At 35.2% G+C, this 25,646-nt stretch overlaps 2 protein-coding genes across 2 annotated transcripts; one reads left to right on the top strand and one right to left on the bottom strand.

Moving 5' to 3' along the window:
• Window positions 1–3,320: 3,320 nt before the first annotated feature.
• Window positions 3,321–6,448, bottom strand: LOC111804983 (endoglucanase 7). Its single transcript, XM_023689833.1, has 4 exons — window positions 5,979–6,448; window positions 5,441–5,745; window positions 4,760–5,357; window positions 3,321–4,046 (listed from the first exon to the last, which is right to left on the bottom strand). The coding sequence occupies exons 1-4, from the start codon at window positions 6,361–6,363 to the stop codon at window positions 3,466–3,468; spliced, it is 1,869 nt and encodes a 622-aa protein (XP_023545601.1). The 5' UTR covers window positions 6,364–6,448; the 3' UTR covers window positions 3,321–3,465.
• Window positions 6,449–9,447: 2,999 nt separating this feature from the next.
• LOC111805359 (stromal processing peptidase, chloroplastic-like) lies at window positions 9,448–25,216 on the top strand. The gene is made up of 25 exons (XM_023690414.1): window positions 9,448–9,731; window positions 11,778–12,015; window positions 13,143–13,384; window positions 14,085–14,283; window positions 14,940–14,987; window positions 15,216–15,323; window positions 15,451–15,639; window positions 15,726–16,022; window positions 17,383–17,484; window positions 17,767–17,901; window positions 18,924–19,148; window positions 19,692–19,895; window positions 20,007–20,177; window positions 20,443–20,592; window positions 21,143–21,280; window positions 21,626–21,853; window positions 22,058–22,210; window positions 22,491–22,617; window positions 22,721–22,832; window positions 23,535–23,655; window positions 23,738–23,818; window positions 23,925–24,026; window positions 24,176–24,326; window positions 24,513–24,659; window positions 24,821–25,216. The coding sequence occupies exons 1-24, from the start codon at window positions 9,553–9,555 to the stop codon at window positions 24,602–24,604; spliced, it is 3,792 nt and encodes a 1,263-aa protein (XP_023546182.1). The 5' UTR covers window positions 9,448–9,552; the 3' UTR covers window positions 24,605–24,659; window positions 24,821–25,216.
• Window positions 25,217–25,646: the final 430 nt, after the last annotated feature.

The following is a 25,646-nucleotide window of genomic DNA, read 5'->3' as shown; positions in this document are numbered from 1 at the left end:
ATACTTCAGTCAGCACAATGCTCAGTTCACTTAGTTCTCGGGTTCAAGTTTCTCGTTTCTCGTCGTTGGTACTTCATCTTCAACACGCCATCGATACTCTAGTCAACACAACGCTCAGTTCTCAAGTTCAGTAGTCGGTCAGTTCTTGAGTTTAGTGGCCAATTGGTTCTTGGGTTGAGTCTCGACTCTCGTCTTTAGCACTTGGTAGTCAATTGCTTCGATTTCATCGATGTCGTCTTCAACATTCGGTTGAGTCTCGTTTCGCAGAGTTTGTGGTCCCTAACACTTGGTTGAGTTTGTCTCCCATAATTCATGGTCTTCAACACTCGATAGTCGGTTGTCTCAGAACTCGGAAGAGGTGAAATAAAATATTTTTCAATTTAATAAAATATTTTTTGGAATAACCTGACCCTAACTCGAAAACAGAGATTTGGTAGGGTTTAGGATTGAGGGTACCAATCCAACCAACCAAAAAAAATATATATATTTTTTAATATATTAATTAGTCCTAATCAATTTAATAATATTTCATAAACAAAAAAATAATAATAATTAATATTCAACTTAATTTCAAAAAACACAAATTTTGAAAATAAATTAAAAATAATGTTAGGAAAAGGAACTGGTACGAGATTATTATAATATTAAGGAAAAAAGAAAAAAAAAAACTCTAAGATATATAGTTTTAAAGATCAATATTTAAAATTAAAAATAAAGTTAAATTAGAAATTTAATCCATGAATTTTGAGAATTAAATTAAATTAAAAAAATAATAATAAGCATTTAAATTTCAAAAGTGTGTAATAAATTTAATTATGTTTTAATAAGTTTCATCGTTTTTTAATGTTAATTTAAATTTGCTTATTTATGAAGAACAATATTTAATTTCGACATTTGTGAGTTTTATTTAATAGGGAAATGTTCTACGAAATTAAAGATGAAGAACTTACATTTCTGAGCATCGAAGAACAAGAGAGTCTTATGAAGAGCGTCTGAATATTGATCAGGCGGAGGAGAACGACCATGACGCTTCGCCTCAATCATCGGCAATCCAATCACGCAGAACGCAATCACAATTGAAAACAATCTCCATTTTTTAGCCTTCTTCGACCCGATTACGCAGCCTATATCACAGTATTTGTTCTTCTTCCTCCGCGTCTCATCCAGTTCATTCTGATTGAACGATTGCGATTGCAGAGCCGCCCATTTCCAATCCTCCGCGTTCCATTCAAGATCCTCGCCACCGCCTCTACCGCTGCTATCAATCATTTGTTTTTGCGTAATTTGATTTCTATGTCTCATCGGAGAGTTGGGAACACGAAGGAGAGGTCGAGAGGAATGGAGAAGACGAGCGAGATTATAAACTCCAAAATCTCAATTTAATTAAAATTAAGTTGACTTACAAAGTCAAGCTTATAAATTTTAATTAAAAAATAAACTTAGAATGTTATTTTTTAATCCTATCAATTTCATACCAAATATTATTTATACTTTATTGCACATGCATGAATTATTAGGGATAGTTTCAACTTTATTTTATATATAATTGAATTTTATGTTTTAGATTTATAAATTTTAATTTTAATTTTTTTTATTAGGTTAAAAAAATGATTAAAAAAATGGGTACGATGGAACCCGTCGTAGCCGATTTTTAGTGGGTACCACCTATTTTATTCCTATAATAATAACTGTATCATGTGTTGGTAAACCGAGCTCTCTTTTTTTAGGATTGTTAGGAGTGAGTCTACATTGGCTAATTTAGGGAATGATCATAGGTTTATAAGGAAAGAAATACATCTCTATTCGTATGAGACGATTTGGGGAAGTCCAAAGCAAAGCTACGAGAGCTTAAGTTCAAAGTGGACATCATACCATTGTGTAGAGTCGTATTCATCTAACACTCTCTTCTAAGGAAAGTCAACACCATAGAAGGGGCTATTTGAGTTTAATAAATAATATCATGTTGACACGTTATGTTATTGATGAATGTGATATGTTATGAAAATATGGTGTTATGTATGAAATAAATAAAAATATGTATTGTGTCATAGATATGTTATGGTTTTAAACTATGGGGACCTCATGCATATTCATATATATATATATTATTACGTGGCATTTACTGTCATTCGTGCACGGGTGCTTTATTTTTATTTGAAAAAATATAAAGGTAGCACGTGACTTGAGTATATAAAGAAATAATCAGTAAGTCACTCCACTGTTCGAGTTAGTAATGCAATCACACACATCATGATTAAGACTTATCCTTTAACACCGTAACATGGCCTTGGACTCTTTCGAGTTCCGAGTAGGATTGGATGTGTGGTATTTTTCCACAAACGGCTCGCACACGTACACGTAGACCCACCATGCAAGCTCGTATGTGTATCTCTTGGGCCTTTCTTGGTTGGGCACAACGCGTTACACGTCACCATATGCCACAAAAAAGGAAAAGACCGCATGATAGCATGACGAATATAAATGTCGAAGGTACGCGTCCGTACTAACATAACATAATAGGGAAGTATCCTGATGCATATGTCATAGAACATGCATGAGGTCCCCGTGATTTACATTAATAGCATAGTGTTAACTTCGTTCCCTTTCTCCTTTCATCCATGACATATTACATATATGCATTATTCCCTTTCTCTTTCATCCATGACATATTACATATATGCATTATGTATGCATGTCAATCATCCCATAACTTTACATGGCAAGACACAACATGATATAAAATTCATAACATAGTGTGATGGATATCATACGTCAATACTTAGCATAGCATCATATGTCAATACATAGAGCACATAAATATAGTATAAAATAATATGGTGCATGTAGGGAGCCACAAGGCATGCACCATCATATATCATTCAATTATCTAACTCCAATAGTAAAGTCATTCTTTGTTTGGTCTTGACCGAAGTTACTAATTACTGTTTTGAAACTATACTTCAACGTTTAATTTGACCTATGTCAATTCATATCACATACTTAGGACATATTCACTGACATCAATTTTCGTTAATAAAATAAAAAATGGGTTAATGAGAGTCGAAAACTTAGGAAACCGTATAAATTTTGTATACTGAGCCATCTAAAATTGACAAGCCACCAAACCGAGTTGAGCTGAAATTGAGCCATTGAGCCGAGCCGATTGTGCTGCGAAGACGAGCCAGCGCTGGAATGAGGCAGTTTGTCACTCTAGTCAAGGCGCGGGTGTACAGACCGGGTCGAGGCGCAACTGGGCCGACACGTTTTGGAGTCTATACTATCATCTTTTCTTTTTTTTAATCATTTCTTGTGTAGAGAACTTGTAAAATGAACATATATGTATGTATAAGAAGTGAAGAGTCATATAACTGATACAAAGAATGAACATTACCCCTTGGAGCAAAAAAGAAAGATGAGAGAAAGGGGATGATTTTCATGGCCAAGTCCTCACTAGCAACCGACCCATCACGGCTTCCACGGCAGTGGTGGCGGTGGCGCCTTGGGACCGAGCGGCGGGATCCCAGAAAAGATGGTGTTCTTGTCAATGCCAAAGCCAGCAGAGGTAGTAAGGGAAGCAAGAGCAGCAACAAGGCCAGCATTACCAGCCAGAGTTGGCTCAGTGTAGTTGGGATTAGTACGCACGTCGTGAAACTTGTCGAATCGATCCGGACCGCCAACCATGGCACCAACGATGGTGTGGGGGTTGGGACCGGGGTTGTCGCGCCACTTGAACCCGCCCTTGCAGGAGTAGTACTTGTTGTCGCTGGGAATGGATGCACCACGGTGATGCACTCGTCTAGGGAACTTGGTGCCATAGCCCACAATGTAGCTCATGTTCATGGGGTTCTTCCCAAGAATGTAATCCATCTGGGAAGTGGCGAAGGTGCGAAGAAGGGCTGAAGGAATGTAGTTGGGGCCGCAGTTGAAGCCTGGGACGCCGGTGGAGTTCAAGTAATCAGCGAACAGAGAAGCCAGAAATGCAGCATTCGCCACATATTGCAGATTCTGTCCCTGTTGCTGTCCTTTGTTCATAATCATCATTCCTCCTGAAAATTTTAATTATAGGTTTAGTTCGATGATGAAAGTCCCACATCGGCTAATTTAGGGAATGATTATGAGTTTATAATCAAAGAATACTCTCATACAAGGTCTTTTGAGGAAACCCAAAGAAAAGCCATGAGAACTTATGCTCAAACTACACAATAGTACATACTAGTGTGGAGAATCGTGTTCATCTAACATGGTATCAAAGTCATGCCCTAAACTTAGTCGTGCCAATAGATTGATAAATTCTCAAATGTCGAACAAAGGACTCCAAAAGAAAAAGGAGTCGAGTCCCGATTAAGGGGAGACGTAGTTTGTTCGAGGGGAGGTGTTGGATAATAAAAGTCCCACGTCGGCTAATTTAGAGAATGATCATGGGTTTATAATAAAAGAATACTCTCTCCATTGGTATGTAAATCCTCAAATGTCGAACAAAGGACTCCAAAAGAGAAAGGAGTTGAGCCTCGATTGAGGGGAGGCATACTTTGTTCGAGTTTGTAATCATTGAATATTCTCTTCATTGGTATGAGGCCTTTTGGTGAAGCCCAAAACAATACCATGAGAGTGGAGAGTCTGTGTTTAACATGTAAATCTTTCCTATTTCAATTTGCTAGAATCGCACAACAATGCACATGGATCAAAATGAACATCAAGAATAGGAGACACCAATGCGCACACTCCATCAAAATCAAGAACAGGAGAGAGAGAAAAATACCTCTAGTCCAATTGTAGACGCGAAATTGTTTGAGATAAGAACACATATTTAGGGCAGTCAATGTCTGGTACGTACTCAGCATCTCCTCGTACGGATACCCTGGATTCAGCATCATCCTCACTCTCGTCAACAACACCATCGCCGCCGGCAGCTTGTTGTTCCAACTCGGCACGCTCGTCTCCGCCGTCACGTTGAATGCCTTTGCGTTCCTCGGGATTCCCTGCAGAGTGGCCAGATTAATGTACGACGTGTTCCCCGTCGCGTAGAACAGCCACGCTCCCGCCCACATGTACTCATCGTAGTAGCCGGTGGAGTTGTAAGCAGCAGCTAGGAAGGCGTTGTCGCGGCTGTAGCGTGCACGGCGGCCGGAATCACGAGCGAATGCGAACAGCGTCTCTGCGCCTTTGATTAGCTTGGCGGAGTAGGCGGCGTCGTCGCGGAAGACGATAGAGGCGGCGGAGAGAGCGGCGGACATCTCGCCGGCGAGATCTGGGCCTTGGAATGTGGTTTGGGTGGGTCGGTTGTAGCCCATTTGCTCCGGCTTCTGCCAGCAGGTGGTGTCGTCCGGGATTTGGGACCCATTTTGCGATCCCCCAACCTTCAACATTTTATTTATTTATTTATTTTATTTTATTCTTTTTAAAAAAGAAAATTTAAATAAATAAATAAATAAGGAAAAACCTGGGAGTAAATTTGGGTGATTTTGGTGGAGGAAGAGTTGAAGGTGAGGAGCAGATAATCGGTACCCCATTTGATGAGGTCTCTGACGTGGTCGTATTCGTTGATGGCCTTGTACTTGTGACTGTACTCCACCAGGCTCCAGCTCAGCATGGTCATGGAATAAGCCATTGGAAAATTGGACTTGCTGTTTTCCCCGGAGTCGTAGTACCCTCCAACTAGGCCTCCCTTTGCCAGCGTGTCATTCCCGTCGTTCAGCCCTGAGTTCCCTCTCCATGTTATGTTGTTGCTCTTTCCCAATTTCCCAGCTGCATCCAATCAAACCATATTTCTATTTAATTTCTAATTTCAATAATTAATTTTATAAAATTAAAAATAATAAAATTTTACCCACATATTTATTTTTATTTGAGAATTAAAATATATATATATTCTCATATGCTTTAAATCAATTATAAAATGGAATAAAATTGGTAAATAATTTTTTTTTTTATTTAAAAAAGAAAAGGAAAAAAAAAAAAAAAAGAGAGAGAAGACTTACATTTCTGAGCATTAAAGAACAAGAGAGCCTTATGAAGGGCGTCGGAGTATCGATCGGGCGGAAGAGGACGAGCGTGATGCTTCGGTCGAGTCTTCGCCACAATAATCGGCAATCCGATCACACAAAACGCAATCAAAATCGAAAACAAGCTCCATTTCAAAGCCTTCCTCGACACGATTATGCAACCTAAGTCAACGTATTTTTTCTTCTTCCCCTCTGCCGGACCAAGCAGCCAGCTCCTCTGCGTCTCGTCCAGTTCATTCTGGTTGAACGATTGCGATTGCAAAGCCGCCCGATCCCGATCCCAATCCTCGCCTCTGCCGCCGTTATTGTGGTCGTTGTCGATCACTTCCAGCGGCCCTCCCCAGTGGTTTCCGCCCTGCATTTGGTTTTCAAGTAATTTAATTTCTATGTCTCATCGGAGAGTTGCGAACACGGCGGAGAGGTTGAGAGGAAGGGGAGAAGATGAGTGAGATTTGTCAAAGTCAACGTGTGGAAAATGTATTCGTTTGTATTTATAATGGCCGTTTGAAACTGTCAATGGAAAGGATTGAAAAGTCCAAATTGCCCTTATATAATAATTTAACTAAGATCCATTAATTAATTGAATTTATTCAAAATAAAATAAATTAAGAAATAGAAATATTATCAAAATTTTATATAAATAAATATTTTTAGTTATTTAATTATTCCTAACAAGTTTATTGGATTTACTAACTCGTTTATTAAGTTAAATTATTAAAATAATTCTAATCAATTAAATTTTGATTTAATTTTCATTCATTTATAAATTCTCTTAATAAAAAATATATTATAAATAAGAATAAAAAAATTGTTTACTAATATTTATTTTTCAACGCATCATTTATGTTTATAGAAAGGACAATAAACAATATTTCTATTAATTTTTCTTTTTTTATATATATTTATAGAATGTAAATTATTAATTAAATAATTTACTATCGTCCATTATAAATCTTTTTTATTTTTAGAATATTGTATACACAGTTAAATAAAGTAATTAATTTTAAATTATCTTTTTTTTTTTTTTTTTTTTTTTTTTTTTTTTTTTTTTTTTTTTTTTTTTTTTNTTTTTTTTTTTTTTTTTTTTTTTTTTTTTTTTTTTTTTTTTTTTTTTTTTTTTTTTTTTGCAGACTTCTATAAATTTAAGAGGTTAATTGTTTAAAAATTATATGTGTAATTAAAAATTTTCGTTATTAAATTTATGAATTTAAAATTTAGATGTTGAAGAAATACGATACTAAAAAAACCGGTACAGTGGAACCGGCCATAGCGGATTTTCCGCCATTAGTTCCGGATTTCCACGTCATATTTTAAAATTATTTTATTTATTTATTGTTATTATTATGTTAAGTTCTGTTATAATAATAATAATAGAAGATAATATAATGGCATGCCGTCTGCCCAATAAACTAAATATTATTCTAATTGTTTTCATTTAAATAAAAAAAAAAAAAAAGGAAGGGAAGTCAAAACCATATTATAAAAAAATAATAATAAATAAATTATACCATTCATATTTTAAAATTTATTTATTTATTTATTATTATTAGAAATTAAGAAATTGAACATATAAATTATACGATTAGAAATTAACGAGATTTATATGTATGAAAGTCGAATATATTCTACTCATAATAAAATTAGAAAATCGACATTTTTATATTATAAATTATATTTTTTCAAATAATTTCAACACGATGTCGTGGAAAATATTTTAGAAACTTTGATGGGGTTTGAAATTGTTTGCTGACTTTATATTTTTTTTAATTTCCAACCTGTATACAGTTATGCCTAATTTATGCAATTTAATTATAAAAAATAAAAAATAAAAAAAAAAAACCCAAGAAATTTCAAAATTATAAAATAAAATAAAAACAATTATATAATATTTAATTCCATGTTCTTGACATCAAGCGTGACCCAACAATTTTCCAATTGTTTAAGTTTTTTGTTTTAATATGAAAAAAAAAAAACCCAAATGTATTTTTCTTAGCAGATGAAGACAAAGAGAGAGAACAAAAATAAGATAAATTAAAATCTAGTTATTTATTTATTTAAATTTTGTATCAATTTGATGGTTTATAAATTAATTTTTAAATTTTTAATTTTGTGTCTTTTTTAATTTTTTAATTTTATATTTAATAAAATCTTCGAATATTTGATCTTTTTTAAAATTCATGGGTAAATAATGGTTAAATATAAAATTTATTTAAATTTATATGCTAGTGATTTATTAAACTTAGAATTATATATTTTAAATTTAAATTGAGAAACTTTTAAATATTTAAATTAAATAAAATTAATTTATTTATTAAATATTATTTGAGGTCAATAAATGGTAGTATTAAATATTGATTTGTGGCCAACTATGGTAACGATGATGTGTACAAGCCAACACATGAAGTTTGGGATAGTCCTAAACACAACATCCAAACACGACATCACAAACGCTTTACCTATTTGGATCGTTCTATTAACTTTTTTATTGTAAATGAACTTATTATTGGAACGACTACGAACTAAATTGGATAAAATTGTTTGTTGTATGAATATTGTGCGTATTAAATTGGTTTGTTAGGATAGTTCTACGATTTATAAGGTGTATGTCTTCATATATGCTTTAATATGACTATATCACGAATGGATATATATGTACGTCTCGTAAGGAATTGAAGTCATGTTATTTAGGGAAGTATGTGCATCGTCTCATTGAACCATGATTTTATATTTCTCTGGTATGTAATGTACGAACACATACAATCATACGATAGTATTTACATTTCTTTCTTTTTCATCGGATTTTCTGCAATATGAGCGTGTTTGCTAACCTATAGTCAAACCTAGAGATTACGTTAACGAGTTTGTCTGTTGGGTCATGTGCATCTGTGTGTGTGGACCATATGTTGAGAAATATTATACATCCAACCTTACCCGAAAAGTAAAGTAGAGTGTATGTAACAGTCATGAATTTAGGTCCCAATAGAGATGATACATGAACACGTTTAATGTAGAGTCCGTCCTGCTTGAATTTCAAAGTAAAATGTTTGAAATGTTTCGTTTGGGACTCTCGGTTTACAAACTAATTTCCGCTTTGAATTAGTTTGAAATGTCTTTACATGCATGTAACAACGTTTTGATTCGAGCATAGTTTAATTAGTATATAAAAATACCGATTATCATTCTAAATATATCGATGAATAGGCGGCGGGTTTGACCCTAGCGGTGTCGACAAAAAGTTAAATGAAACATTAATAGTTATTTATTTGGAGGCTATTTTTGTAATAAATAAAATAAAATATAATATAATTTAAAAAAGAACAAACAAAAATTTAATATCTATTGTGGTTCATAAGTAAGGTGGAAAACACCCGGAAAATTGCAAATGTCGGTTCAATCTGTTTTTTTTACCGGTTCAACCGAACCGCCAACTCTATCCCAATACTCTTCCTCGTCTCACTTTCCTTGCTCTCTCTAGAACTGTTGTGTTTAGATTATCTGCTGTCTGCAAGCTTTGTTCCTTGCAGTTTTTCTTTCTGGATTTGTGCCTGTAATGGCCGTTGCATGCTCTTCTCCTGTTTCAAATTTGACGCAGCGGCGGCCGTTGTTGAGTCTACAAGACCCAGGTACTCCCAATAGGCGGGTGAACTTGGTGCAGCTCCCTTCCCGCTCTATTTGTTCTCATCTCGTTCGATTCGATGTCGAGTCTCGATTTGTCGTCCCTTTGAGGAGGTAAATTTTTGTTTTCCGTGAAGAATTATGTTTTCGATCGCTAGTAGTGTTGCTTGTTATGTTAGCTTGTTAGCCTCTCGTTATGTTTTTGTTGCAAATTATTCATCTGGGTTTGATTTTGATGTTTTGAGCTGTATTCTATTTGACTCTGCGCTAAGTGATGCAATCTCCTTTTCAATTCGTTTGGTATTCGGTGGGCTTTCCTTCTCTGTTGCGAGGTGGCGTTTGTCAGCTGTTTTCTGTGGTTATTTTTTTTAATACAAAGCTAAAGTTCTTTAGATAAATCATGAAGGCTAACATGGGTTCTTTTTGGAGGCTATGGTTCGAACCTTTCGGAATTCCTAGACTAATTCGAATGAGCTTTAGGACTTAAATGAGCCCTTCAGGTTTCCATCTCTAATTTGGATGAGTTACTAGTTGGATTCTCTTTCTTCTTCTTGTTGCACTTTGTGCAATGAGTTATGTAATTATGACATTATTTTGATTTATGCCGATTGGGAGTCATTTCTGTAAACCCCTTGGCCTTTGAAGTGTTGAAGTGTCCCAGCAGGCTTAAAGGCATTGTGGCAACCAGCCATCATGAACCATTGTCCATGAATCTTGAATTCATTAATCCACTCTCATCAAGGAGTGAAGGTCCTAGGGAAGAGAGACTATGGGAAATTTTTGTGCCTTGAATCTCTTACAACCTGATGAAGTATTGTTTCATTGTGGCATGGAGTAGGAGTTTGAAAATTTTGTAGAGTTGAAGGTTGGGAAAGGGTGGGTGAGTTCTCAATGAGGTTTAAGTATGGGATGGTGAGAAACGTGGTAGAATCCCTTGATGTGGAGGATGGTTTAATGTAAGAAATCTACCAATAGCGTGTTGGTCCAAAATGAATCTCAGTTAAATTAGAGACTTTAATGGGGGATTTATCCATTGCTAAGAAATCTACTAATATTGAAGGGTGAGTGAACGAGATTTATCCATTTGCTAAGAAATCTACTAATATTGCTAAGAAATCTACTAATATTGAAGGGTAAGAAATCTACTAACGTGATTTATCCATTTGTAAGAAATCTACTAATATCAATAATTGTGTTGAAGGGTGAGTGAACGAGACAATTGTTGCGACTTTCTTCTTTCAAAGATGGTGTTGAAGTTCGAATGGAAGAAGTCTCTAACATTTGGATTAATTCATTTCTATGACGCTTTGTTGATCCAAAGTAATCAACAGGTTTGCAATTGTCTTTTGGTTAGGCAGCATTGAGGTTTAGGGGATTTTTTATACTGGGGAGACTGTAGGTACATGTCATTTTATAGTTTTGGTTCGGTACAACACATTGAACAACAGAGAAGGGCGAGGAATGTCCTTGAGCTTGGAAGTTATAAGAAACCCTTCCCATTAGACAAAAGATCATTTAAAATATAAGTAGAAAAAGGAGATAAGAAATATTTACACCAAGTTAAAGTATGATAAAAGAAAAACTTCTAAAACCTATCAAATGAAAGAGATTTTTATTGAAGGTTTGCTAGTTCCTCTCAATTCATTTGGTCCAAAAAAAGCTTTCATCCTTAGTAACCAAAGGATCTCCTTATCTTTGATGAAATGATGGCCCACAAGCATATAATGGAGGAAGATTCTCATTTTGTTAGCCAAGGGCGTCTGCCAATTAAATATGGATAGCTCCTTAACCCAAAATCTGTGGGGGCTGGGTTCATTCCTTTCTTTTGTACATTTCATTTATCAATGAAATTATTCGTTTCCTCCTGTAATGTAACTTTTAAAAAAGGTTCCCTTTTAAAAGAAAAAAAAAAAAAAAAACTCTTAACACGTTTTTTTATTTCTTTTTATTTTATTTTTATATTCTCTTGGATGAAGGATTTTCTTATTTGTTTTTTCTTTCTACCCTTCCCCCTTCTAACCAAGGTAGTATAATCTAGTGAATTTACTTTTGTTCCTCCTCCCTATTTCCCTTTTCCTTGATCTGAGGTATTGTATTATTCAGTGCTTATATTTATATGAGTGCATAGCTTTGTTGATTATTTCCTCTTCGGCTTGGAAGGTACTCTCGTGACGATGATATTGGTAGATACAAGTTTAGAAGAAACAAGGATAATGCTCGAAGGCCGCATGCTTATAAATTTGGGGAACGCGGGAATGAAACTTCGGGGACTACTAATTGCATCTCTTGCTTTCTTAACCTGAAAAGAAGATGTCCTAGTATTAAAAGATCCACTCCTAGATTCATTCTTGACAAATCTGCTTTTCAGTTATCCAAGAATGAGCGTGACGGTAAAGTTGTAAGTGCCTACTGGATTTGTAGACCTGCCTTTTATATGTAGTTTGCATAATCTCTCCCCATTTCATCATTATGCTTATTCCTTTTATTCTTGTTTGCATTGTGGATCTATCTGCTTAATATCTTTTGTATGAAATACATGTGTAAATCTCTGTCTTTGTTATCTTTCACCTTAATCATCCAGTTGTATGGAAACCATATTTGCTTATTATGACCCTATGCTACAAGGTATCATACTCCGTAGGGAAAATGTAACAACCAGGTTGCAATTGGAACTTTTGTAAGATTAGGGATGAGTCTGAAAAATGAAAGTACTAGGAACTTGATTATGTAATTAACCTGAATTAAAATATTAAATTTTGTCCCATTGTNTTGGAAATAAACATAAACGACAGAGAGAGAGAAAAAAAAAAAAGAAAAGAAAAGAAAACCCTTTTGGTCTCTAAGTTTTGAGTATAGCCCTCGTTTGGACCCTAAGTTTCAAAATGTTACATTCTTACCTAAGGTTTGAGTTTAGTTCACCTTTCATTTCTAGGTTTCAAAATGTTTACTTTTGCCCTTGAGTTTTGAGTTTAGTTTCCATTTGGTCCCAATGCTTCATGATTTTACGTTTTTACCCCTAAGTTTTCACCAAAGCTCAATTTTGGTCATTTATTTTAATTTTGAATTAGTTAATTTTTTAGAAATTAAAATAACTATAATTAAATTAGTTTTCACTAATTTATTGTCACAATTAAAAACCATAGTTGTTTAAAATTAATTGCCAGTTAGTACTTAATACCAAAAGTGAGCCTGGGTGAAACCTTATGGGTGTGTAAAATCTTAAAACATAAGGACCAAATAGAAACTAAACTCAAAACTCAAGGTTAAAAGTGTAAAATTTTGGGACCAAATAGAAATAAACTTAGATGCAAGGGTAAAAATGTAACTTTTGAAACCTAGGGACCAAATAGAAACTAAACTCAAAACTCGTGTAAAAATTTAACATTTTGAAAACTAGGATCCAAATGTAGACTATACTCAAAACTCAAAGACCAAAAGAATTTAACATTCTGCAGTATTTACTATTTACTCGATTGTCCATATATTCTTATATTTCTTGTCTCTGTAATTTTATGCAACATCCAGGTGAAGCATGCCCGTATTGTTTGTGGAACTGTAGGTCCAGATGAGCCTCATGCAGCAGCCACGACCTGGCCTGATGGTATTCTGGAGAAACAAGATTTGGATACTTCATATCCTGAGTTTGGAAGAGCGGAGTTAGAGGCATTTCTTAGTTCTGAGCTCCCGTCTCATCCAAAGTTGTATAGAGGGCAATTGAAAAATGGATTGAAATATCTTATTTTACCGAATAAAGTTCCCCCCAACAGGTATTTAACCATATGGTTTATTGGAGAAAGAATATAACTAATGAATACGGTTTGACACTTATGGAGATTTTGAAGTATTCATGAACAAATGCTTTATGTATATAATTTATTTTCAGAGTCCAATATCATAACCACTAGACAGGGAAAACCAGCTTAGTTGGGACTTTTCTAATGGTTCCAAAGATAGATGGATTCAACTTTTAAATGTGCAGGATTAAAAAAGACTGAGATGTATGTGGACTAATCCAGTGAGATACATTTTGTGGGAATGTTTGTTTGCCGAATTTTTTCTTGTTTCTTATAAGTAAATATGAAATGTATTTTCAATATTTCACGAAATAGAGGATAAGATGGATTTTGTGTCCTACACGGTAGGCAGTTTGCATTTGGAGGAAATAATTTAATGAAAAATGTTGAATCTTAGTCAAGTCCTTTTTCTAATTACTCTACCAATTTAGGTCATTCAAGTTATGGGACCTTAGTGCAAGAACAGGGATAAGTTTTAAAATTTATTCTGTTAGGTAGATTTGTGGTTTCTTTTCTCTCTTCTTCTTTCTTAACCCCCAGGATTCTCTCTCTCTCTCTCTGTATACGTAATATTAAAGAAATTGGACCGTTCTTCTGCGAATTTTACTAAACAAATCAAGCTTTATTGATGGTGATCAGGAAGGACTCTCCCCTGACAAATTTTTGAATTTAGGTTTGAAGCACACATGGAATTCCATGTGGGGTCAATTGATGAAGAAGATCATGAGCAAGGAATTGCACACATGATTGAGCATGTAGCCTTCCTTGGAAGTAAGAAACGTGAAAAGCTTTTGAGTACAGGCGCGCGATCTAATGCCTACACTGATTTCCACCATACTGTGTTTCATATTCATTCACCAACTAGCACGAAGGTTGTTCTTATTGGTTTTTCTATTCTTATGTGCATGCACTGATACCATATCTCAATCTTTTGTCTTTCGTGTTTCTATGAGGACAGGATTAAATATTTTCTCTCAGAGAACTGGTTTTGTTTCCAGCATTATTTTCTTTCTTACTGATCTTATGTTATTTTGCCACCCGTGTAACAGCCCCAACTTCCTATAATTAACGTAGATTTCTTTTAGGTAGTTCAGTATCTTCATTTCACCTTATTATCTCTTTGTTCCCAGCATGATATAGCCGCATGTTTCTTTTTTCTTTTTAATTTTATATTTTACAAAAGCATGGCTGATCAAATGTTCCAGCAACTTTGAATTATCTAGCTAGCTTCCAGTGCCTAGAATCATTACTGAGGCATATTCAAAACTGTAATCCCCTTGTGCTAGTTTCTCTTAGTATTTTTTTGCGTTCTTCTGAGATGTTTTTGGCTGAATAGAATTCTCAAATTGGACCCATTATTGCGCACATGGTGAATGGTTCAAAGTATCATGGTGCATCGTTTGGAGTTCACCCATATAATAGATGGGAGAGAATACAGCACCATACTACCATTGCTCTTTGCATCTCGTGTCTGGGTTTGTTATTAGCAATTTGTTTGAATATTGACCACATTGTAATTTGTCTGTAGGATTCTGATGAAGATCTACTTCCATCTGTTCTCGATGCCTTAAATGAGGTATGAACAATAGATGGATTTATTTATATCGAGTGCACACTAGTGTGGCTTTGGATTCTGATATGATTTTGTTATGCGTTGTACTGTTTTTGTTTTTAGCAAATGAGTGGTCGGTCTGATTTCAGTAAATGTTTTTTTTTATGAGAACAATTTTAGAATAAAAATGTTGGGAATTTGTCCTGCGTACGTCATAACATATGTATCCTTGGTTTGTGCACATCTAAATAGATAGCTTTCCACCCGAAGTTCCTTGCTTCACGAGTTGAAAAGGAGAGACGTGCCATTCTTTCTGAACTACAGATGATGAATACAATTGAATATCGTGTTGATTGTCAGGTGAGATATGTACAATGGTTGCTTTTGTTCATAAAAGATCGGTGGTGTTTCAATAAGGTTTATATATTGGCTAATCGGTGGCGTTTTCTCTAATTCCATTTATTTCGAAAAATTTCTTGCTGTACAGCTGTTACAACATCTGCATTCTGAAAACAACCTTAGCAAAAGGTTCCCAATTGGATTGGAGGAACAGATTAAGAAGTGGGATACCGATACAATAAGGAAGTTCCATGAGCGATGGTACTTCCCTGCAAATGCAACCTTATACATTGTTGGAGATATAGATAACATCACAAAGGCCGTTAACCAGATTGAGGTTTGATCAATTCTTTTTTTGATGTTAGAAACTATAAACTTCATTTTTGGACTCAGTTCATCAGTAACTGATATTATCTCTTCCAGGCTGTCTTTGGTGAAACTGGCCTAGAAAATGAGGCTGTTTCTACACCTAATCCCAATCCATTTGGTGCAATGGCTAGTTTTCTTGTTCCCAAGATCTCAGTTGGATTAGGTGGCAGCTTTTCAAACAAGAGATCAAATTCAGTAGATCAATCCAAGATCATTAAGAAAGAAAGGCATGCAATTCGTCCTCCTGTGAAGCACAATTGGTCGCTTCCTGGGAGAAGTGTAGATGCAAATCCCCCACAGATATTTCAGCATGAGTTACTTCAAAATTTCTCAATTAATATGTTCTGCAAGGTATGTGGCATTAAATACTTTTTTAATGTTCTCTTGAACTTATGTAGCATGATTTCATTTTTGTAGAGCTTTTATAATTGCCAGTATATAAGTATGTGCACACACAAAGACTTAACCTTTTTAGAGATGTAGTTATGAAGTCCATGAAAAGGATATTTCAACCAACTCTCTAGATAAATTAGTATTTACAAACTTTGAGAAAATTCACCAATTTCAGAAATTTTACAAGCTGACGATCCAACATACCTACTCACACATTTTTTGGGCCATCCTTTTAGAAAGGAAAAGAACATTTTTTAGGGTGTTCTTCTGGCTCACTTGGCAAGAAAGGAATCAAAGGATCATCAAAGATATGGAGCTGTTCCTTTTGATCCTCGTTTTGGCACCATAGTTCTTTTTTTCTTCTGAAATTGTGTGTGCACATATATATACTAGGAAACAGAGCCAGCTAGATAGTTTAGGAAAAAAGAACAAAATTCAAATAGTACACATCCTACTTGCTGCCTAGAAATCAGCGATTAATTACTAGACCAAAAATAGGTCTTCTTTGCTTCTTTTCTTCTTTTAATATGATCCAAGTCCGGAGTGTCAGGTTATGAGGCCGTTCAAGCTGACATAATAAAAAAAAGATGATCCAAGTTAGTTTACAATATCACAACTATACAGAAATAAATGACTATTCCTATTACTAGCATGCTAAAGAAGATTTGAATCATGTAGTATTCAAGCATTAGTTAGGATCATCGTGTTAAACACCGAACACCAACTGCCAACAGTTTGCTCTCTTTGTAATTTGCTGATCAATACATGGGGGGTTTTCATAAAACTCTTTTGTTTTTCAATGCTCAGAGAACTCTTCTCTTTTCTCTCTTTCACACTCTCACTCGCCCTCCTTCCTCTCTCCCTCCAATCTTTGAAGATGAGGCTTCACTAACATATAAAGCAATCATTCTGTGATAACTTGATCACTTTTTTCCGATTTGAAATGAATATGACTGGTGAGCTGATGCCATTAACTCATGAAATGAGAACTTAAAAGTGGCTTGAATGCACTTTCATAAGAGCTTAAAAACACAGATTGGGTTAATGACAAGCAGGTGAGTTAGGATGTGGGGACAGGGACGATAGAGAGATAGAAGAGAAGTGAACCACTTGAACGGTAATAGCTTCCGTTCAAAATAATAAACTTCTGTTTCTTCTTTTTCTAGCTATGGCGTAGTAGATGCAAGATGTATTAGCAATTATTCTATTTTGGGGTTGACTCATCCTCTTATTCTTTTAGCATATTCTCTTTTTGAAGTTTTGTTTTGGTTCAGGGAATAACATAATACCAAATACCTGCTATTGAAATTTATTGCAGATTCCAGTAAATAAGGTTCAGACATTTAGTGACCTGAGAGATGTTCTTATGAAGAGGATATTTCTTTCTGCTTTGCATTTCCGTATAAATACAAGATACAAGGTGCTTTTTTTAACTATATCCTCTCAATTCTGTTTTGTCATGAATTCTTATGATTTCAAGTTTTGTGTCATCTTTTTGTCTGAATTTGTCAAACTCATTTTTTTTTATTCGTCTTCTACCATAAATTATTATTATTTTTATCTGAATACACAATTTCTTTCATGTCAGTGGGCATCCTAATTTGGTTTTAGTCATGCATTAGTTAGTTATTGCCTAATTTGTTCATTGTATAGTATAAAACTTCTTATCATTCCAAAATTTTCTTTTTGTTGCAATTTTCAGAGTTCAAATCCACCATTCACTTCCATCGAGTTAGACCATAGTGATTCTGGAAGGGAAGGGTGCACTGTCACCACACTAACAGTAACAGCTGAACCAAAGAATTGGCAAAATGCAATTAAAGTTGCAGTTCAAGAGGTTTGTGTCTCTTATTTTACGCACGTCCAAAAAAATAATCCTTCAAATGTATTCTGGAAATTTTCCCACCTTTTTACTTGTTTACATGAGATAACATTGATATTCTAGTTTAAATTTCATCAATTTGAATCCTAAATTGGAAAGAATGATAAACTAGATCCCTGTTATTGATTGTTTTTCATTGTTCTTATAATGAGCTTAGTATTATTTAAAACAATGGAAAAAGGGAGAAGTTTCAATTGGGAATATATATATATATATATTTTTTCAAATAGGCCAATTATTTTACTCAATAAAAGATCGAAGTTAAAGCAAAAAAGAAAAGAAAATTTGAACCAAACCATTTATTTTGGTTTGGATCAATAAAAGTTCCATGGTTCAACCCCATTGATTGCCTTTTTAATCCCTAAATCTGAATATAAATACATGTAATCATGCTTTTGAGCCTTGCTCGTGCTCAGGTCGTTTAGATAGGGGGAGAAAGGAATTCAGGCTAATAAAAGGCCAAGAAATAAAGGATTTACACCTGTTATTTGAAAAACAGAGGGAAGAAGAAAGAAGAATACTGGGTGATGCAACAACAAAGTAACTTAAAAATGAATGGTTTTGCTTGAGGGTGAATAAGAAAAAATATATTGTGAGACCTTTATTTTATTTTATTTTTTTAAGGTTGAAAATAAATGCTTGGTTTAGCTTGTTTGGAACAAAATAGAGGATGTTTGTTCCAACAAGCCAACCAAGCATTTATTTTCATTTTCCTGACTATCCTATGCACACCTAAGCTAATGTCACGGGTTGCCATTGAACTGGGATGAAGTTTTCTTATTTTGCTATTATTCAGTTCTCATAGTTACTGTTCTAATGATGTGAGACACGATCAATTTCTGAGTAGCAATGCGATTCTATACTTGAAATTGTTTCCTTTTCTCTTTTGCCTTTCATGTTGGATTTCTGGAAACAGAAGCTTCGGCTGCACTTTGGCTGCTGGTCATATAACATAATCTGTATTCCATGTGGTGCAGGTACGGAGGCTTAAAGAGTTCGGTGTCACCAAGGGTGAACTGACTCGATATATGGATGCACTTCTAAAAGACAGTGAACACTTAGCAGCAATGATTGATAACGTGTCATCGGTTGATAATTTGAATTTTATAATGGAAAGTGATGCACTGGGGCATACCGTTATGGACCAAAGACAAGGTCATGAAAGTTTGGTTGCTGTTGCTGGAACAGTTACTCTTGAAGAGGTGAGGTACATTTTTTAAAATTATGCTCTGAATGAAATTTTGGAGTTGGTTAGAAGAATATTTGTATTTAAGAACAGAGAGTGACAAATATGGGAGGCAGATTATATTTGTCTCTGATACTGGCCTCGTTTTCAATTATTGGCACTGGTTATTTCTCTAGTACGGCTGCGTTTTCTCTTAAAATTGTTTCTTTTAAGAAATACGTTAGGGTATTTAGAGTCACAGTCATTGTCAATAAATAATTTACCAAATGATACTTTCTGTTTGAATAAGTTGGTAGTTGCAAAATTATTTTCCTTTTTTATTATTTTCTTAAATATTTTCTTCTCAAAACTTAATAGAACATGAAGGAATTAGTATTGATGTGAAAATAGTGTAAGAGAGAGACTTGGTTCAATCCAAAGCCCTTTCACTAATTCTGTCCATGCATTGAAGCTGTTATTGGCATACTATACCATGTTTGCCTGCTGTGCTATACCCACTGTTAGCAGTTTCTTATGAACTGTCTGATGTATTTATTTGTTTTCAAATTTTTTATCGTAGGTGAATTCAATTGGTGCTGAAGTGTTAGAGTTCATCTCTGATTATGGAGAGCCTACTGCACCACTTCCTGCAGCTATTGTTGCATGCGTTCCAAAAAAAGCACATATTGATGGATTGGGGGAAACAGAGTTTAAGATAACTGCAAGTGAGATAGTTTCTGCTATTGAGGCAGGCTTGGGGGAATCTATTGAAGCTGAACCTGAAGTATCTTGTTCTCCTATTCTCACTTTCTTTTCACTTTCGTTATAAGCATATCTGTATATTTCTTGTATCGTTTTGGTTTTGTTGAAATTAAATTTCTATATACTTCTGCAGCTTGAGGTCCCGAAAGAGTTGATATCATCATCGCAGATAGCTGAGTTAAGGATGCAACGCAAGCCATCATTTATTCCTTTAAACCCAGAGACTATTCTCACCAAATTTCATGATACAGAAACAGGGATCACTCAATGCCGTCTGTCAAACGGAATTCCTGTGAATTATAAGGTATAACTTATAAAATAAATTACGACCAATATTAGCATATTAGTAGGTAACTGCCATGAGTATTTGTGAGAAGTATAATTTAATTGGATATCTGACATTAAAGATGCTATCGTTAATTTCATATTAGTCAAACGCCAGAGCAAAGAATACCCATTATTCAAGTAAATGATTTCTAAAACAAGCGTGGGTAGCTCTGAAAAAAATGTATGCCTGGGTGGTTGTTATTTTTCAACTTGTTTAACCATTTATACCATTGTACATGTAGATTTCAAAAAGTGAAAATAAGGCAGGCGTGATGCGGCTTATAGTTGGTGGGGGGCGAGCAGCTGAAAGCCCTGACTCGCAAGGAGCTGTCGTGGTTGGTGTTCGAACTCTCAGTGAGGGAGGTCGTGTAGGAAACTTTTCAAGGGAGCAGGTATTGCATTAGAATCCTCACACTCCTTCCACTCTCCCATCCAACTGATTCTTTGAATGAGAAATTCAATACAACAATGAGCTTCCAATTGAAACAATAAAAAATTCTGAAGGTCGATTATAGCTATCTGTCTACAGCCCCAAGTCTATTCAATTGGAAGTAATTTCTGATTGAGTGTGAAGTGTAATTGACATATTTTTCAAATTTTTAGTGAATGATATAACTGTGGCAACTGCCATTTTAAGTTAACAGTTATATCATTGTGCTTAAGATAATTGCTATTGCTGTTATTCCAAGAACTTGCTTTGGCATCTGAGTCCTATCGCTAATGATCATGTCCACATGGTTTACTACTATTTAACCTCATATAAGTTGCCTTTATTTCTTTATATTTCTTTTAACAATGTAATCGTATGTACGAGTATGGCTCTCATCTCTCTCAAAATTTATTGATGTAGAACCTTTGTGTATGAATGGCTTAATGAACAGTTCATTGCCCATATAACTTTTTCTTCAAATTGATCGATGTTTCATGTGCAACATATTGTAGGTGGAACTTTTTTGCGTTAATCACTTAATAAATTGTTCTCTGGAGTCAACCGAAGAGTTCATTGCTATGGAATTTCGTTTCACCTTGAGAGATAATGGCATGCGTGCAGCCTTCCAACTGCTTCATATGGTTCTTGAGGTACGTGCAAATGACTGGTTTTGTTGTAATTTTTTATTTTTTGCTTTATTTTTCTCTACAAAGCACAGTTGCCCATATCAGACATGGACCTATGGTCATGATATATATATATATATATATATATATATATATATATATATTGCTAGAACATAAACTTTTAGTATGAATTGAATATTTGTAGAGCAAACTGCTCTACACCTTTAATTCTCATCAATATCTTATCTAAATTTCAATAAATCAACTAACAAGGATGAAGGATCATCTAGAGAGAATTTTACCCTAAAAACTCGGATATTCCCCTACAATCATTCAGGGTTTAGTTCAAATTCGATTACTTATATGCAGCATAGCGTCTGGCTGGAGGATGCATTTGACAGAGCAAAGCAATTATATATGTCATACCACCGGTCTATTCCTAAAAGCCTGGAACGATCTACTGCTCACAAACTCATGTTAGCGATGATGAATGGAGATGAGCGGTTTGTTGAGCCTTCTCCAAAATCACTGCAGAATTTAACATTGCAAACCGTGAAGGATGCAGTGATGAATCAATTTGTAAACAATAACATGGAGGTCTGCACTTTGTCCTTTTGATATAAAATAAAAATGATATCAAGAAGTATTATTACCAGAGAAATAGAATGAGATATCCTAATTAAATAAAGGAAGTTAAGAAATATAACCGTACCGAAGAATAAAAAATAATCCAAAAATATAAATGTTTTACATTCTGACACCAAGTGTTGATATGTCCTCACGGATCTTTCCATGTTCTAGGTAAGTCTTGTTGGGGATTTTTCAGAGGAAGAAATTGAGTCTTGTATTCTAGATTACCTTGGTACAATCACAACAACTACAACTTCTGAGACGGCACCTGCTTCTGTCCCCATCGTGTTTCGACCGTCTCCATCTGAGTTGCAATTTCAGCAGGTGAGGATGGTTGACTTTTTAAACTGTTCAGTTTACTTTTTGAATATTTTTTTTTTACCTCACCTTATACCAAGTAATATTCTTAGCAAAATTTATTTTAAAGTGAAAAAATTAATCCACTTGTTTTATTTCTGAGAAGGGGATATATCTGATCTAGATTTGATTTTTCATTTTATTTTTGCAGTTGCATTCTTTCTGAGATAAATAAAATATTGTGTTCAGATCATTATGATCTGTGTTATGTTTTTGATATTGAGTTATTCGTTACATATTTCAACAGGTATTTTTAAAAGATACAGATGAAAGAGCATGCGCTTATATTTCAGGTCCCGCACCCAACCGTTGGGGTGTTACATTTGAAGGTTTAGACTTGTTAGAATCAGTTGGTCAGATTTCAAGAACAGATGGTGAGTCCCTGCCAAGAAGTGTGTGTTGACTTATGTACCATTCCCTTATTTTCTGATATAGCTTATGATGTATCGTTTAATTTTTTTTTTTTCTTAACACCAGAAAGCGACGAATCTGATAATGATATCGAGAAGAGTTTGCAGAGAAAACTTCGTAGTCATCCGCTCTTTTTTGGGATCACGATGGGACTTTTGGCTGAGATTATAAACTCCAGGCAAGTCTTCTCTGCCAACTGCATTTTTGTAATCGTTCGTTTTCTTTCTCCTTGGTGCGCTTTAGAGTGCGTGATTCACATTTCATTGGTGCCCTTTTTCTTTTTTGTTAATATGCTAGGGTTTCTTCTTTTTGGTTCTTTGTTCTTTGTTCTCCAAGGCCCACAACTCTTACCACACCCATATCCCGTCATCAGCGCTATCATTACCATCGGGTCCATCAGGTCGACTGTTTCCACCTAGCTACAGCTTCTCACGATCCCACCCACATCCATGCCCTGTCATTTGTTGGCCCCTCCTTATGTGTTTTTCCGAATCTCTGTCGAAGAGATACATGGATAATAAAGCATCTGAAGATTGAATATACACAGAGAATCAGCAACAAAAAGCTCTAGAAGTTGTCTGAATTTTGACCTAACAAGAACAAACCAAAGATACTGAAAACTGCCTTCCACTTCCCTAGCTTAGAAATTACAATCTTCAAGCAAAGTTCTGAAGTTTTCATTTAAATTACCCCAAACTGGCCCCTGCCAAACCAAATGAACCAAACCCAAGCTTTAAAGTTGCAATCTTCAAGCAAAGTCGGATACGATGTCTCCTTTGTTTTAGTTAGAAGTTAGAATTGGCTAGACACACTTCATATAACAGGCTCAATTTATATGATCTTTAGTTATCTTAGAAAAGTATTCATGTGACCGTTCCAGGCTTTTCACAAGTGTACGGGATTCTCTCGGATTGACATATGATGTCTCCTTCGAAGTGAGCCTGTTCGATAGGCTTAAGCTTGGATGGTATGTTATATCTGTGACATCAACTCCAGCCAAGGTTCGGTCTCAATTTTCATAAAGATCCTTGTTAAGTTCATTTGTTTCTTTTTTTCTTTCACTGACAGGACTCTTCTTTTCAGGTGTACAAAGCTGTTGATGCATGCAAAAGCGTTCTGAGAGGTTTACATAGCAACAAAATTGCCCAAAGAGAGTTGGACAGGGTAAAGTGTTGAAGTGACTGACCAAATGAACTAGTGGTTCTTTACTTGGTATTTGTAGACCATCTCATTCTTAGCCAAGGTTTTAAATAATATTTTCCCACCGTAGGCAAAACGAACTCTTCTTATGAGACATGAAGCTGAAATAAAGTCCAATGCTTATTGGCTTGGCCTATTGGCTCATCTTCAAGCGTCTTCTGTTCCACGGAAGGTAGAACTATGTGCTCGTACTTCTCGTCGTTAGCTCCCTATGCTTTCGCCTGGGAAACAGAGCGATTATTACGTCCAATGATTTTACAATGTGTTGCAACTGTCTATCTGGATGTCTCACCTTTCTCTTATCTTCTGATTGTGGGGCAGGACCTATCGTGCATCAAAGATCTTACGTCATTGTATGAAGCTGCCACCATTGACGACGTCTACATCGCTTACAATCAGTTGAAAGTGGACGCAGATTCTTTGTATACATGTATCGGGATAGCTGGAGCTCAAGCTGGGGAAGAAAGTATTGGTGAGGAATTTCATGTTTCAGTATTTCATCTTCATCATTAATCGATAGGACAATGTTTGTGTGGATTAAAAATTGTTCTATATCGACGTAAATTTAATTTCGTAGAGAGGTTTGTATTTTACTTCAGGTTAAACTGCTTTTTTTAGTGTATAAATTACATACAAATCATAAATGTTGTGGTTGCAGTTCCGATTGAAGAGGAAGGATCAGATCAAGATTTTCAAGGTGGTGTTCCCTCTGGACGCGGCTTATCTACAATGACCAGACCCACAACATGATCCTCACTTGATAAATTTTTTTAAATTATCGAAATAAGGGATCGACCAATGAAAGGTTCGTTTTTCCTATATAATTTCTTTTTACGAAAATCTCGACTCGTTTGCACTCAAGTCTGTTGATTAAAATGAATATGAATGCAATGCTTAAATTTACAGAAGAGAATTTAGTCCTTTGGTTTCAAAGATACCTTATCCTGTGGATTGGTAATTGTATAGGATTAATGTTCTCTTCAAAGTTGAGCCAATTATTTAGCCAAAGCATATGGAAGCTGCAGCGCCAATCTCGGTCGGTGTAGAGAAATCAGATCGTCGTAAGCCCCGATTAACATACGAGTGGTCTAACTAGCATGCTTTTGTGCTTGGGTTTCTTGCTTGCCATCAGGCACTATTATTGGTTGAGTATACAAGGATGCTGATTCATTTTGCATAATGCATCATTTAGATAGCAGCCACAGAGCTTGATTGTGTTCATCACAGTGTCAGAGTATGCTTCTCTATTTCCAATTGTATATTGTAGAGTATTATAGTCTCTCTTGTGGTATGGGAAGTAACTATTTAAAAACTCATTTTCTTCTATAATATGAAGAATTCGAACGTCTAGCATTTTGTTTATGCTATAATATCTCAAGCCCGGCTCGTGATACCAAGGCCTTAGAGAACTACATCTTTGACCTTGAGCATGAGCAGTACTTTAAGGCTACTGACATTGAGACAGAGGAAGAAAAGTACTTTAAGGCGACTGACATTGAGACAGAGGAAGAAAAGATCACTGTGGCCACTATGCATCTAGCTGACAATGCGAAATTGTGGTGGCATTCGAAGTATGCGGACGTCCAAGAGGGCCGATGCGCAATGGACACTTGGGAGAGACTAAAACAGGAGCTTTGGTCTCAATTCTTCCCAAGGAATGTTGAGATCATGGCCAAGAGGAAATTACGTGACAACCGATTGAGTTATGTTGAACTCGATTTTTCAAGTATTTTGAAAATTTTGTCAAAATATATTTGAATTTGATTGAAGAACATTTTATGGCATTAGAGAT

This window comes from Cucurbita pepo, chromosome LG11, assembly GCF_002806865.2.
Source record: "Cucurbita pepo subsp. pepo cultivar mu-cu-16 chromosome LG11, ASM280686v2, whole genome shotgun sequence".
Taxonomy (NCBI): domain Eukaryota; kingdom Viridiplantae; phylum Streptophyta; class Magnoliopsida; order Cucurbitales; family Cucurbitaceae; genus Cucurbita; species Cucurbita pepo.
This window is presented reverse-complemented; position numbering and strand designations above follow the sequence as displayed.